The sequence below is a fragment of the Panthera uncia genome (genome assembly GCF_023721935.1).
Source record: "Panthera uncia isolate 11264 chromosome B2 unlocalized genomic scaffold, Puncia_PCG_1.0 HiC_scaffold_24, whole genome shotgun sequence".
In the NCBI taxonomy this organism is placed as follows: domain Eukaryota; kingdom Metazoa; phylum Chordata; class Mammalia; order Carnivora; family Felidae; genus Panthera; species Panthera uncia.
In genome coordinates this window covers 6,918,982-6,934,265 of record NW_026057580.1, presented here as the reverse complement: position 1 = coordinate 6,934,265, position 15,284 = coordinate 6,918,982, and the positions used below count along the sequence as shown (strand labels likewise).

General features: G+C 39.6%; 1 protein-coding gene across 3 annotated transcripts in view; it reads right to left on the bottom strand.

Annotated features, from left to right (window-relative positions):
* The window catches only part of FKBP5 (FKBP prolyl isomerase 5), a 122,168-nt gene that overhangs the window by 28,454 nt on the left and 78,430 nt on the right, over positions 1-15,284 (bottom strand). For all 3 annotated transcript variants that reach the window (XM_049652756.1, XM_049652758.1, XM_049652757.1), the window contains 2 exons: positions 13,937-14,079; positions 12,854-12,968 (listed from right to left, as the gene is read on the bottom strand). In XM_049652756.1, coding sequence (XP_049508713.1) covers positions 12,854-12,968; positions 13,937-14,079 — 258 coding nt within the window. The remainder of the gene's footprint in view (positions 1-12,853; positions 12,969-13,936; positions 14,080-15,284) is intronic.

Below are 15,284 nucleotides of genomic sequence, written 5' to 3'. Positions count from 1 at the left end.
TTTTCTTCTGGTAAATCTAACTCTTCTAAGTTGGACCTGAACACTATCTACAGTACCCTAAAATCTTAAACTGATACATGCATGTGCACAAACACATACACCAGTTCGTATGTACTTATAAAGCCACTACCTTTAAAAAAAAAAAAGATTTTAGGAAGAGAGAGAGAGAGAGCGCACGGGAGCATGTGAGCAGGGGAGAGAGATAGAGGAAGAAAGAGACAGAACCTTAAGCAGGCCCCACGCTCAGTGCAGAGCCTGGGACTCGAGCCCATGACCCTGGGATCACAACCTGAACTCAAATCAAGAGTTGGATGCTCAACCGACTTAGCCACCCAGGCGCCCCCAAACCTCTACCTTTTAATCTGGAATGTCAGAGTAAGAGAAGGTATCATAGACTCAGGGGGTATACAGCCCACTGATTCTTTAAGTCTACAAGTAGCAAAGGCTATCGCTCTGTTAACTGGTTTCTAAACTTGGAACACTGGTGTGACAAGTTCTACAAGACTGCTGACAAGAACTCATACACCACCCAGGGGGCCACAGAAACGCCATGAACTGCCTGCCATTGTCGGGCCCCTTCACAGTGACAGAAGCAAACCTGCCTGGTTCCTACAGAGCCAGTGCTTTTTTTTTTTTTTTTTTTTTTTTTTTTTAATTGTCTCAACAATTGGTACCAAAGAAAACTGTGACAGCTCTGGCTAAGGAAGACCTGTGGTTGCTTTTGACCTTGCATCTCTTAGTGCAAATACTCACTTAATAAATATTTAATAATAACCATCATGACTCACTGGGAGCTCAGCCTCTAGGGCTCAGGAGGTCTGTTGCTAATTCCAACCAGCATGATTTACGGGAAGTAAATGATCTATGACGTGCCCAAAAAGAATAAAAGTACATACAGGATGCTTCTACTTAGGGCTTTTTTGGTAAAGAAAAAAATACACAAGTTAAAAAGGAACATTTTCCCTTGACTTAAAGTCTACGTAACTCCCCATGAAGTCAAACCAAATGAAATTACCCGAGCTTTGCTGCGCAATCCGAGTGTAACCACATCAAGTAAGCCGGGTCTGCTGCAAAACATCACTTAAACTGGAGCTCTGACTTATTGTTCTCTTACTGCCCTAGAGCAATTTTGTTTTGAAGAGCACAGAACACCCTGTTCTGAATGTGGCTGGCACATGAACTCGATGTGCTGACAGCAATTTGTACTCCGATTAAAATAGGGGGGAAAAGGAAAGAGAGTGCACTGCAGTAACAAAAACTGGAATGCAAGAACCCAAAAACTGTAGAATTTGTATTTTAGGAAGCAAAACTGAGAAGGAGGCTCCATAACCTTAAAAAAAAAAAAAGGTGCTGTAAATGCTCCAGCCTAAAGACGTTAGCTCTGGTAAGTGTCTGTTTTTCCCTTTTCTAATTATAGTAGCTGGTGTCTGATAGCTTTGCACTCCTTCCCAAAACAATTACTGGGTCATGGGGATCTGAATGGGAATGTTGTAATGGCATTACTACTAGACGAGACCAGTCATCTGGCCAGAGAAAACCAGGTTGTGACAGGTTACTACCACATGGCAAGGGTTTGTTCTGCTGCCTAATTCATGCCAAAATGAGTTTCTCTCTGCCTGCCTAATAGAGCAGAACATCCAAGAGACACTGGATTCTTAATGACCCCCTGAAAAGGCAAATAAGGAAACAGAGATGGATTTGTAACATCAGGAGAGGCATATTAATCACCGATTAGAAGAGAAACTGTTCCCATCAAGCATGGTGGTCAAATGTGCCCCCGAACTGCCTCCCTTCCTCCTCTGCACCGTTTTACACTAGTAGACATGAACAAACAGCTCTAGACGACTGCTTACAGAACTGAGGGTCAGATGCTAGCTGAGAGCGGGCGTGGACCCTGGCCACTGGAACAGAATAGCCCTTATGCAAATGGATTACAGATCTTAGTCTAAATAGTAAGCACACCCACGGCAATAAATTCCACACCAGCACACATCCTCCTCACGCATCTCTTTACGCAGGTATAGCACTTTCGTCAGACCTGGGTGCCAGTCCCATTGTGCCACTTCACAACTGTGGCTTTGGGCACGGTCATCTCAATTACCTGAAGCTCAGTTTCATCCACAGAATTAGGGAAAAGAATATCAGCTAACTAGGGGCGCCTGTGTGGCTCAGTCATTTGAGTGCCTGACTTCGGCTCAGGTCATGATCTCATGGTCTGTGAGTTCAAGCCCCACGTTGGGCTCTGCTCTGACAGCTCAGAGCTTGGAGCCTGCTTCGGATTCTGTGTCTCCCTCTCTTTCTGCCCTTCCCCGACTCACGCTCTGTCTCTCTCCCTCTCTCAAAAATAAATAAACATTAAAAAAAATAAAAAATAAAATATTAGCTAACTCCTTACAGTGGAGAGGATCAAATCAGGGCCCGAATTAGAGCTTTTAGCCCAGCACCTGGCATTCGTTCATGCCTATGTCAGGGTACCTAAGATGTGAAAATATTGTTCTATGTGTGGATACACATAGATGATCTAAATGGAAGTTAGCTATGATTATTTTCCTGGAATTAGTGGTAAACTACGCCAGATTAAACATGTTTTAGAACTTTGGTACAAGCAACTGCTTAATGGCTCCACAGAGCTGTCACAGTGTGAATAAAACTCTAAGTACGTAGGCAAAGGCAATGTCTTATAACTTCTTTTGTACCTCAGTGCCTACCACACAGTTCAAGGACAGAGAGTAAGTATTTAACAATTAATCTGAAAACAGGGCATTAAGGAACATGGTAGTAATTTTCACTCCTTATAGAAATTTTCCTTTTTGAATATATTAGTACTCCTATTTTTAACAACTTGCAAGGGCTATTTAAATTTTTCACTGATATGGAGTTTTGTTTAATATTATTATTTTTTTATTTTTTAAACATTTATTTATTATTGAGAGACATGGCATGAGCATGGGAGGGAGAGAGAGAGGGGGAGACACAGAATCCGAAGCAGGCTCCAGCTGTCACCAGAGACAGCCTGACGTGGGGCTCGAACTCGCAAACCGTGAGATCATGACCTGAGCTGAAGTCGGACACTTAACTGACTGAGCCACCCAGGTGCCCCTGTTTAATACTATTCTAAAATAAATGATCCATTGGCTGTATTTTTTTAATAACAGAAAGGACTATTTTTTACTAAGATTTTACTCTACCTGAAGACTTGAAGCTACTGTTTTAGAAGCAGCCATATAAATTCAAGATATTTGAAAGAATAAACACTGTCCATTTTAGAGCAAGTACCACACTACGTTATTTTGTGAGAACACATAATAAAGCAGTTTCAAGAATTTGCTCTTTCTTACTGGACAAAATTTACCAGGACATTCATAAATACTTCAGAAGCATGTGAAAAACAAAACCAAAAAAGCCTCATAGTTTGATCAGATCTCAACATGTGCATACATGAAATCATTCCTTTATTTCCAATTTTCAGTACCATTTTGTTTTTGATATTTATATTTTATTATATATTTATTATAAAGAACATTTATAGCTAGATTTTGTTGTTGTTTTAAACTTCTGAGAATTTTTGCCTTTAATAGGTGACTTTATCTCATCCATATTTTTGTAATACTGATATGATTGGTTTTATTCCTACCATCTTATTTTAGGTTTTCTATATAACCTTTTGTTATTTTTTTATAACTTTTATTAGATTGATTAAATTTTCCTTGTTCTTCTATTTCTTCACGTCACTCCAAAGAAAGTTTTTTTAATTTAATTTTTTAAATGTTTATTATTTTTGAGAGACACAGTGCGAGTGGAGGAGGGGCAGAGAGAGAGGGAGACAGAATCCGAAGCAGGTTCCAGACTCTGAGCTATCAGCACAGAGCCCCAACATGGGGCTTGAACCCATGAGTTCATAACCCGAGCTGAAGTTGGATACTTAACTGACTGAGCCACCCACCCAGCTGCCCCCCAATTTTTTTTTTAAGATTTTATTTTAAGTAATCTCTACACCCAACATGGGGCTCAAACTTACAACCTTGAGATCAAGTATTGCAAACTCTACCAACTGAGCCACAAGTTCTGGTTTGGAAGTTCTACATGCTATTCTTCCTAGCACCTAACATTAAATTTTAAACAAATCACTTAAAGGTATATATACTTTTATCAATGTTAACAAATTAATCAGCATAATCGTCCCCTAGAATAAAACTATGGATGATTTTGCCTCCCCTCTCCACTTCCCATCTGCACATTTTGTTTAAATGACTCAGAAAACCTAGCTCCAGACTGTTAAGCCATTATTATTTTTACCATTATAGTTATGTCATTTCAGAGATCTTTCAAGATAAATGTATCCAACTTCACTGACATGTTGTGGAAATTACTTTTTTGCTCACTAATGTTTCTTATGCCTTGAAGTCTTTACTTCTTGGTTTTGTTTTTTGTGATGTTTTAGTATATCCTATAGTATATTTTTCAAAAAGGACATGAGTCTGCATATTCCCAAAAGCTGATTTTGTTCTCATACTTAAATGATGATTTGGCTGAGGATACAGAACTCTGGGGTCAAAATACTCATAGTCACAATGCTCAAAGCATTGTCATGTGGTATGTAGCGTCATGAGTTAAGAAATCTGACGTCATTCTGATTCTCCTTTCTTTGCACAAGGCTTGTTCCTCCCTGGAACACTTCAAAATTTCCTTTTAAGCTGTGGAATTAAGAAATTTCACCAGAATGCACCTAGGTGAAAAAGCACTCTTTACTGTTGTATGGCATTCTTAATCTTTTTTTTTTTTTAAGTTGTTTTTTTGTTTAATGTTCTTATTTTTGAGAGAGACAGAGTGTGAGCAGGGGAGGGGCAGAAAGAGAGGGAGACACAGAAGCCAAAGCAAGCTCCAGGCTCTGGGCTGTCAGCACAGAGCCTGACATGGGGCTTGAATTCGCAGAACATGAGATCATGACCTGAGCTGAAGTTGGATGCTTAACCGACTGAGCCACCCAGGCACCCCAAGGTCCTTTCAATCTTAAGGCTCTTCTATTTTCTCTAGGAAATTTTCTTCTATCACATGTTTGATTAGATTCAAATGGGCTTTGATTTTTCATCCCCACCTTCTTTCTTTGCCGTTTGTATCTTTGGGGTTTTTTTTTTTTTTTTTTTTGCTCTATGTTCTGAGATATTCTTGACTACTTTTTTATATTATCAATTCAGAATTCTGGGACTGTCCATTTTGCCTTTGGGCCCTTGCTCTGAGTTCCAATTTTGCCAATAATATTCTTAATTTCCAGAAACTTTATCCTCTTTTTCCTTTTTCACAGAAGCTGGTTTTTTGACTTATTAACTTAACGTCCCGTGAAACATCTCGAAAGATAATGACAAGTATTTTTAAAAGTTCTCTTCAGGGCACCTGGGTGGCTCAGTCAGTTAAGTGTCCGACTTTGGCTCAGGTCATGAGCTGATGGCTTATGAATTCGAGCCCTACATCGGGCTGTGCTGACAGCTCAGAGCCTGGAGCCTGCTTCGGATTCTGTGTCTTCCTCTCTCTCTCTGCCCCTCCCCAGCTCACACTCTGTCTCTCTCTCAAAAATAAACAAACATTAAAAAAAAAAAAAAAAAAAAAAAAACCAGTTCAAAGACACTTTATATCCTCAACCTCTAGCCCAAATCTTGACACACAGTCTTCTGAGTCGGATCCCTATTTTATTTCAGAAATCTGGCCTTCCAGGCCTTAGCCTGCGAGCAAAAGACATAGCCAGACCCTATAGAGTAATTCTCAACCCTTGGCTGCAAATGAGAATTACCTGGGGAATTTAAAAACGTGTGCCTGGAGTTCCAGCCTGTGAGAGTTAAGATTCTCATTTAATTGGTCTGGGCATCAGGATTTTAAAAGCTCCCCAGGTAATTCTAAATTCAGCCAAAGTTGAGTACTGCTACTAAAGCTTACTGGCCCAGCTGTTCCATATTGTTTTATAACAACCCAGATGATTGCCCCATAGCCTGCTTTGGCTCCCCTGCACCAGCTAGCTGACTGTGAGCTTGGAGTTCTGCCCAAGCTTGTTGAGAAGAATGGTATGTACCTCTGCAGAGATCTTCTCTACACCTGTTTTGAGTTGGGTTCCCTGAGTCTAGTTTCCATCAGTCCAATTTTATCTACTTTACATATTCCAGAAATTCTTCATAATTTCTAATCCACTTCTTGCATTCTCCCTATTTTCCAGCATGGCTATGGATTTCTTTCTTTTTTTTCTTTTTATGTTTATTTTTGAGTGAAAGAGAGCAAACATCGTGCGTGCGGGAGGGACAGAGACAGAGCGAGAGTGAGAGCTACGGAGAGCATCCCAAGCAGGCTCCGTGCTGTCAGCGCAGGGCCCAGTGTGGGACTCAAACTCACAAACCCTGAGATCATGACCTGAGCTGAAATCAAGAGTTGGATGCTTAATTGACTAAGCCACCCAGGCACCCCCTCCTTACTCTTTTTTGAAGTCATTCTCCAGCCCCTCTCCCATCTTACTCAGTGGGATCTGGAGAGGAAGAGGTGAGAGGGAAGAGGGAGGGTACTCCCACAACTCGAACTCTGCAGACGGCTCTGCTGAAAGGCTCACATTTGAAAACACTGTCAAGCGTCTGCATCCTTGCACTCAGATGTGGTTGAAAGCACTGTGAGGCAAGACAGCTACATACAGCCGGCATGTGGATGTGTCTACTCCAAGCAATGAAGTAAACAATCAAAAAATGTGTAAGACGGGTGACTTGGGGAAGGGAAGGAGGAGTGGTAGGCTTATGTCAGTCAGATTCAATTTCTAAGAAAGCTAAGCTTAAAAGTGACAATGCGGCCATGGCTGGCGACTAAAGTACAGTGACTAAAGCATCAGTCGCCATCACAATGTCAACTGGACTACCTTAGAACCCTGTGGCTTTTTTAATGGAAAAAGAACACTGAGTAAGAATTACAAGATGGTCATCTTAATTGACATAAGAAAAAGCACAACAGAAGCTAAAAACTGATTTGCAATTATTAGGATCCTGACAAGAGAGGGTAAACATTTCTCTGAGGAAGAATAAATCCTGTCAACTAATGTAAGTTCTCTCTTCCACAACAAACAAATTAAAAGGAAGCAAAAGATCACAATTGAGTAAAATCCTTTTTTGATTCATTCCGTAACTTTATTCTTCAAAAACCAACCAACCAAACATCCTGGAGAAATAGGATTTAGGCACGATTAGTACTAAGAAGACATATAATTAATCTGAAGACTGTTGTTAAAGACAGAGACAAATTAATCGTAAGTTCCAGGTCAACCCTGGTAGAGCCAAAAGGATTTGCTGATGAATTGGATGTAGAATATAAGAGAATGAGGAGTCGAGGATTTCCTTCCTTAAATCTATTTTAAGGAAGCAAAACCAATTCTATAAGCATAATATAGAGGGTAGAAAAAAGAAATGTAATTTCCATCCTGTACTAGCACCTTTCTTCATTTAACTGTCCAGACAACCTGTGTGTGTATAGGAGAAGATCATTCCCGTTTTACAGATGGGAAAACTGGATGCCCATGGTTGTTGGGTAACTTGTCTAAAGTCGTAAGAATATCACTTAGTGATTCCAAGATTCAAAATTCATCTATCACTTCCAAAGCCTGTGTGCCCCTCCCTGACTACCCACTATACCTTCACACAGAAGTGACACTTTGTAACTCTTCTGTGTCTATAATGATATATTATAATTAAAAAAAATTTTTTTAATGTTTATTTATTTTTGGAGAGAGGCAGAGTGTGAGTGGGGGAGGGGCAGAGAGAGGGAGAGACACAGAATCCGAAGCAGGCTTCAGGCTCCAAGCTGTCAGCACAGAGCCAAACACGGGGCTCAAACTCACAAATCACGAGATCATGATCTGAGCTGAAGTTGGACGCCCAACCGACTGACGCACCCAGGCTCCCCTATAATGATATATTGTAATGGATCATCATTGTCTCCTGTTCTCTTCACAGCAAGACTGGCTTTAGTTTGGAAATTTCTTCCTGGCTTTGAATCTAAGTGTTACGGGCGATGCTATGAAAAAAGGCAAGCTGGTAAAGACCTGAGAAGACTTTAAAAGAACAAAGTGCTTGTGGTTTCTGACAGGCACCACTTTTTTTTTTTTTTTTAAATGTTTGTTTATTTTAAGACAGAGAGACAGGGAGAGAGAATCCCAAGCAGGCTCTGCACTGTCAGCACAGAGCCCGACGTGGGGCTCGGTCTTATGAACCATGAGATTATGACTGAGCCTAAATCAAGAGCTGGATGCTTAACTGACTGAGCCACCTAGGTGCCCTTCACAGGCACCACTTTTAAGTCAACCTTCTGTCCTCCTCCCACACACAGTGAACTTGTTTCAAAGAGGGGTAAGTGAAAATACAATATGTTTTTATAAAATTGATTTGTTCCGGAAAACCAAATAGGGCTTTTGGATGAAAAAAGTAAAAATAAACCATTTACTCTAAACTTACCAGAAAGTAAAATCTAACAAGATGAGAGACAAAAGATTAGTCACTACCCTTTTTTAAGATATTAGGAAACAGAAAAAGCAAAATTCGATAATTATTCAAGTATTTTTTTTAAAACCCATCGATAGGATGTTACCCTCCGTACAAAAAGGAAGGGGACATAAAAGAAAAAAATACAGATACCTGCTCATTTCTGCAAAAGAAACACAAGAAGTATAAACCAAGAAGAAATGTGACTGGTGACCTACAGGAGGTAGGCAGGAAGGAAGGTGGAAATAATGGGGAAATGGGAACCGGTTAGTACAGAGGACAGGGGAATAACACTTCTGTGTATATCTTTTTGTTTAGTTTAGAACCATGGCACTGTTTCATCTACCCCAAACACAAATAAATAGTTAAAAGCAACTGGAGTGTGGGGGGGGTGACCCTAAATGGCATCCAAACATAACAAATGAACATAACTGCGTTATAAATAAATAACATAACCACACTGAAGGGAGTGAGAACACAGAACTAACCTAAGTTGGAAAACAGCGTTTTCAATGTATGCTATAAGGCTGGTGACTACAGGAACTTCTACACAAATACTTCCTGCATTTACGAAGTATGTTTTTTGCAGGGGTGTGGGTTAGCAACTTTGAAACTACTTTCTGTGTAAACTACAATTAAGCAAATAAACAAATACATCGTGGATAGGAGAGAGAGGTTTCTCACTGCTGGAGAAAGCAGTTTTAAAGAAGTGAAGGGAGAAGGTAAGGATGAACATGAGGTGCTGGATCGGAACTGCAGGCATCAATCAGTATGTGCTCCTAGCTCTTAATAGACATACGGACTAACAGAGAACACGTACAGCTAATAGAGAACACGTAAAGCTGTGTACACGTGCCTTCTGTGGTACATCTATTTCCCAGCTCTGTCAAGTTAAGAAGCAATAACGTTCCACAGTGTGAGTATACCCGGCACCCAGATCTTGGTTTCTAAATACTGTTTTCTAATAAAAGAAATCAGAGCTCCTTGGAGAAATGGTTGATTCCACCCCTAGGGTGGGGAAGCTACAAAATGAGCCTAGAGCATCTTGTACTAAAAGTAAGGAAGTGCTTAAAAAACAAAGGAGGGGGGTGCCTGGGTGGCTCAGTGGGTTAAAGGTCTGACTTTAGTTCAGGTCATGACCACATGTTCCTTCAGGGCCCGTGTCGGGCTCTGTGCTGACAGATCAGAGCCTAGAGCCTACTTTGGATTCTGTGTCTTCCTTTCTCTGCCCTGCCCCCACCTCTCAAAAATAAACATTAAAAAAAAAAAAAAAAAAAAAGGATGTCTGTTGAAAAGACACAAAAGCTAGGTTAAGAACCTTTCAATGGCCAAATCTGGGACAATCTGACCAACAAAGTAAGAGTAGCAATGAATAATAACCTACAGAATAAAATAAATACCAATGACTCTACACTATTATAAATAACTGAATAAACAGGGAAGAAGAGGCAGCCCTTCCTTATGGCAGAATTCCAATTAAATTGTAGAAGGAACGGTGGAAATAGAAAAATCACCATTAGGCAAATCCTACAGTAATAACTGTTGCATGGAAATATCATTCATGGATCAGGGGCGCCTGGGTGGCTCAGTCAGTTAAATGTCCGACTCCTGATTTTGGCTCAGGTCATGATCTCATGGTTCATGGGATTGAACTCCTGCTGACAGCATGTGAAGTCCTGCCTGGGATTCTCTCCCCGCCCCCCCAATTCTCTCTCTCTACCCTACCCACCCCGCTTTGTGCTCTCTCTCTCAAAATAAATAAACTTAAAAAAAAAAAAATTCATGGATCAGTGTGTGAAGATGTGATGCAAAAGACACCTGCATGGTCTCCTAGTAGTTAGATCCCTCCCAAAGAGATACTTAGTAAGGCAAAAATAGCAACTTTACAAAGGAGAAACATGGCAGATCCCACCTTAACCAAGTGACCCAAGTTAACATCAGTATCATGTACCTCCTGATAATGATGAACTGATAAGGCACGGCATCACTTACATGGTATTTAAAAAAAAAAAAAAATGCTTAACACCAATCTAATCGTGGAGAACATCAGACAAACCCAATTGAAATATATTCTAAATAGGCCAGTTGTCTTCAAAACTGTTAAAATCATGAAAAAACACAGGAAGACTGATAATTGTCACAGACTGGAGACTACTACTAGAGGGACAAAATATAGCACTGGATCCTGAATCTGACCATGACCAGAAAAGGACATAAGTATGGCAAATGAGGAAACTCACACAAGATCTGTAAAATAATGTTAACAGTATTTTTTAAAGTTTATTTATTTTGAGAAAGAGAGAGAGAAAGCACATGTACGTGAGAGGGAGAAGGGCAGAGAGAAAGAGGGAGAGAATCACAAGCAGGTTCCATTCTGTCAGTGCAGAGCCTGACGCTGGCTTGATCCCACGAACTATGAGATCATGACTTGAGCCAATACCAAGAGTCAGACGCTCAACCAACTGAGCCACCCAGGCACCCCTAATAGTTAATAGTATTTTATTGGTGTTAATTTCCTGATTTTGATAAATGCAGCACTGTGGTGAGGGACGATGTTACCATTAGGGGAAGCTGGATGAAGCATATAAGTGAATTCTCTGTACTAGTTTTGCAATTTGTCTGTAAGGCGAAAATGATTTCAAAACAAAGTTAAAAATAAGGACTCCCACCAAAAATACTACCAAAAGCAAGATGGGATTTAATTTAGCCTGCCCCAAAGTTAACTCTGCAATGGTAGTTTTGTGGCATTGCCTATAATTGGGAAAAGTTTTTCTTTTTAATTTGGTTGACAAAAGCCTCCAGGTTAAAAATATATATTATAAATTGCTGAATCTGGGAGTTACTCTATCATAGGAAAAAAACCTCTGGTTTTTTGATATTTGAAAATATTCATAATAAAAAATTTAAATATCTGTTACAGATAACCTTCTTACATACTTGTTAATGTGCTGAAGATGACGTTCTATCATTCTGGTCACTTTCATAAACATTTAGAATTCTATCATGGAACATTCAGGGCTAACAGGACCTTGGAAGTCGAGATGTCTACCCCTGTGTCATCGTCAAGGAAGCAAGAGCCCAGAAAGGCAAGGGCTAGTTAGAGTCTGCTGAAGCTAGAATCCTGTCTCTGGCTCCTGGGCTAGGTATTTCTCCCAACATTATACATTTGAGCTCCTCTTCATGTATTCTAAAACTTACCAGGAATGATTGCTACCTAAAGACTTCAACAGCAATAGTACAGTAATACTATTTACAACTGTTTCCAACTAAATAAGTAACTCAATTTGAACTAATTTGCCAGACCCAAGGGAATGAAACATGCATCTCAAGCAGAATATACAAATGGTAAAGATAGGAAAATCAACCATTCTAGTTTACTGTTCTCAATGAACTCTTTATTTTAAATAGGCCTTTTATAATAGTTCATATTGTCAAGTACTGTTTTCTTAATGGAAGTATTTTTCTATGTTTTCTCATGACTCTCTTTTTAACGGTACTTCAAGCTCAGTGAATGGCGTCTTTCAAACATCTATCCATGCAGAAAGCACCTACCGAACACCCAGTGTGTATAGGGCACTGTAGGTAATGCTGGAAACAAAAAGACTTAAAAAGATTCTGGGCTTCAAGCCGTCTACCGGAGAAATGGACAAACACTGACTACAATACAAAGTGACAAGCAGTGGGCACCATGGTCCATACATTGTGCTCTGGAAGAGTGATCAAGTAATCGGTCCTTGGGAGTATCCTTCCCCCCAGTTTAGCAAGTAAAAAAAATGGAATAGCTGTAAGTCACCCAATAAATGGCAAAGCAAAACATGAACCTAGATCTCCTGACAGAGAATGGAATGAACACTATTACCCAATTTTGATCTAACTAAAACGATGAACTTTTTCATCTTGAGACAAGCCAGTGAGACAGGTTTGAGAGCTCTGAAGGACATTACAATCCAACTGCTCTGTTCAGTAACTCTATAACCTTGGGGCAATTTCTCTGAACTCACTTTTCTCACCTGGGGATAATAAATCTTATCTCGTAGGGTTATTTTGAGAAATAAATGAGTAAATCCATAAGGCAACTAACATTGTTGCTGGTACACCATGGAGTCCGTAGACTTGGACTTGATGGATAGGATTACATCTTCTGAGTCTACCAAAGCTGGTACAGTAAATACCTAGCATAGACATGTTGGATGAATATTTACCAAATAAAGTCATTATTAAGTAAATGTTGAATTTAAAACTATTCTTGAGTTGAGCTATATTTGTTTATTTCTAGATTTTCAAAAAGAAATCTCCATTTTATCCCTGTAAATGGAAACCAATTTTAAGGACTCATTCACTATCACAGCAATACTTACTTTCTACTGTCGCTCCTTCGTTTGGGTTTGAATATCCTTCTCCTTTCTGTTTGATTCTTCGGATAATGCCTCCATCTTCAAATAAATCCTCTCCTTTGAAATCGAGGAGCTCAATCTAGAAAGGAAAAAAAGATTTGGCTGAGAAAAGACCAAACAGAGCCAGCTTAACATACTTAAAGACAAGGACAACCGATTCTCCTTTCATTTTACAAAATAAAACTCTTTAATATTTATCTATGCATCTCAGTTATTGGAAAAGTAGGAAAAAAAAGAACGCTGCACTTTCAATACCTGGAAAGAGCCTTCACGTAACGATAATGTCTAGGACTGCATCCTGTGGGGTTGCAGTGCAAAGACAGACAGGAAATACTAGGAAAGCTGCCTTGTGGGCAAAAAGCCAGAGCTACAAGGTGCTGCCCAGAACTGTTTTGTCTGACTCTAGAGGCCACCACCTTTCCACCCCAGATTCATGGAATTCCCTTTTGTAAATGTAAAAATAAATCCTATGAATCAGACCTACAACCAACTAAAGGTGTTCTTTGTTTTTTTGGTTTTATTTTGTTTTACCCAGTTATGACATTTCAGGCATTTCCTCCCTCAATTTTTTAATCACACTTGGACAGATCTATGTAATTCAACACAGAATGAATAATGTTATCACCACCTACTGCTTCTAATGAAGAAGCGAGACCGGTGACAAATTGTAAACCTGTATAATATGAAAGTATCTTACCATTTGGTTTAGGTATATTTCAACACTGGTCTGCCACATTTTCAACGTTGTCTTCTGGTCAACTTTGAGTATGTTATACTCACACCACTGACCAGAACCTTTCTTTTTAAGCCTGGTGTCTTTTGTTTATTTGGATATGATCGTTCAGTGCCAGAAACACGTTTCTAAGAAAGCACTGGCACACACCCCTTGGGTTTGTGGGAAACAATTCAAGAAGCCAAGCTCCAAAATAAATAAGTTGGATCTGATTCTCAACAGCAAGCTTAGCTCCTTGTTCCACTGCCTGTTGCTTCAGAGCCAGCACTATACTAGAACAGAGGCTAACGAGGCAACATCACACGCACACTTACCTCAAAAAAGAGAGTTGCATTCGAGGGAATTTTGGGGAGACTGCCAGCAGAGCCATATGCGTATTCTGGTTTGCACAGTAAATGGCAGATCTCTCCTTTCTTCATGGTAGCCACCCCAATGTCCCATGCTTTGATAACTTGGCCTACGAGAAAGAAAAAGGTGGTTGAAAGCGATAGGCCGTATTTAAAAATATTTAACTGTCATAAAACAAAAGTTTGAATAAATTTCCTTTACATTACATACTCAATAAGCAGGGGCTCAAAAAGAACCAAGAAATAAATTGATTAAAAAAATTTTTTTAATGTTTATTTACTATTGAAAGAGAGAGAGAGAGAGAGAGAGAGAGAGAGAGAGAGAGAACATGAGTGGGGGAAGGGCAGAGAGCGAGGGAGACACAGAATCTGAATCAGGCTCCACGCTCTGAGCTGTCAGCACAGAGCCCAACGCAGGGCTTGAACCTGTGAGATTGTGACCTGAACTGAAGCAGGAAGATGTTTAACTGACTGAGACACCCAGGAGCCCCGCCCCCTTTAAATTTTTTTAATGTTTATTTACTTTTGAAGGAGAGAGAGCCAGCGAGCATGAGCAGGGGAGGGGCAGATAGAGAGGGAGACAATAAACTGATTTTTGAGGGTGACCAGAGAAGATTCCCTGCTGAGAAGGAGAACAGTAGTATCAATTTCTAAGTTTCAAAGACTGAATCTTTGAAAAGTGGTAATAACGTAATCTTTGATATGTAGCTGGGCTGCAGCTGTTGCTTAATTTACAATTTCAACCATAATAAAGGGTGTGTTTTCTAGGTACAGATAGAACAAAAATAGTATGGAATGAAATGGAATTTGTCCTAAGGAAGCTTATAATTCAGTTGAGTAGACAAAAACAACAAAACAACTGGAAAAGTATAAATTGCATAAAAGGGCCCATGAAAGAGATCTCCAAATTTAGAAAAAGAAAAAAAATATTTTTGTTTTGTTTTTAAACAAAATGGTTATGTGTCCTTTTGTCAAATCACAAGAACTACTGAACTCAGAATTTTTTTTCCTACTTCCAGGAAACTAAAAGTTGACTTTACTCCTCAACTGTAGAACTATTCTAGTGTACATAATTGTAATTATATCTTACAATAATCAGTCTCAAATCCTTTGGGAAACAAAAAATGTAGGTGATTTAAAGAGGTAAAATACAAAAATGAGGTACTATGTCAATCAAAAACGTAAGTACTAACAGCAGGATCAGGTAAACAATAAATCCCAGCAGAAGTGAATTTTTTAAAAGTTTATTTATTTGAGAGTGAGACAGTGTATAAGAGCAGGGGAAAAGCAGGGGGAAGGGGGAGTGGGAGGAGGG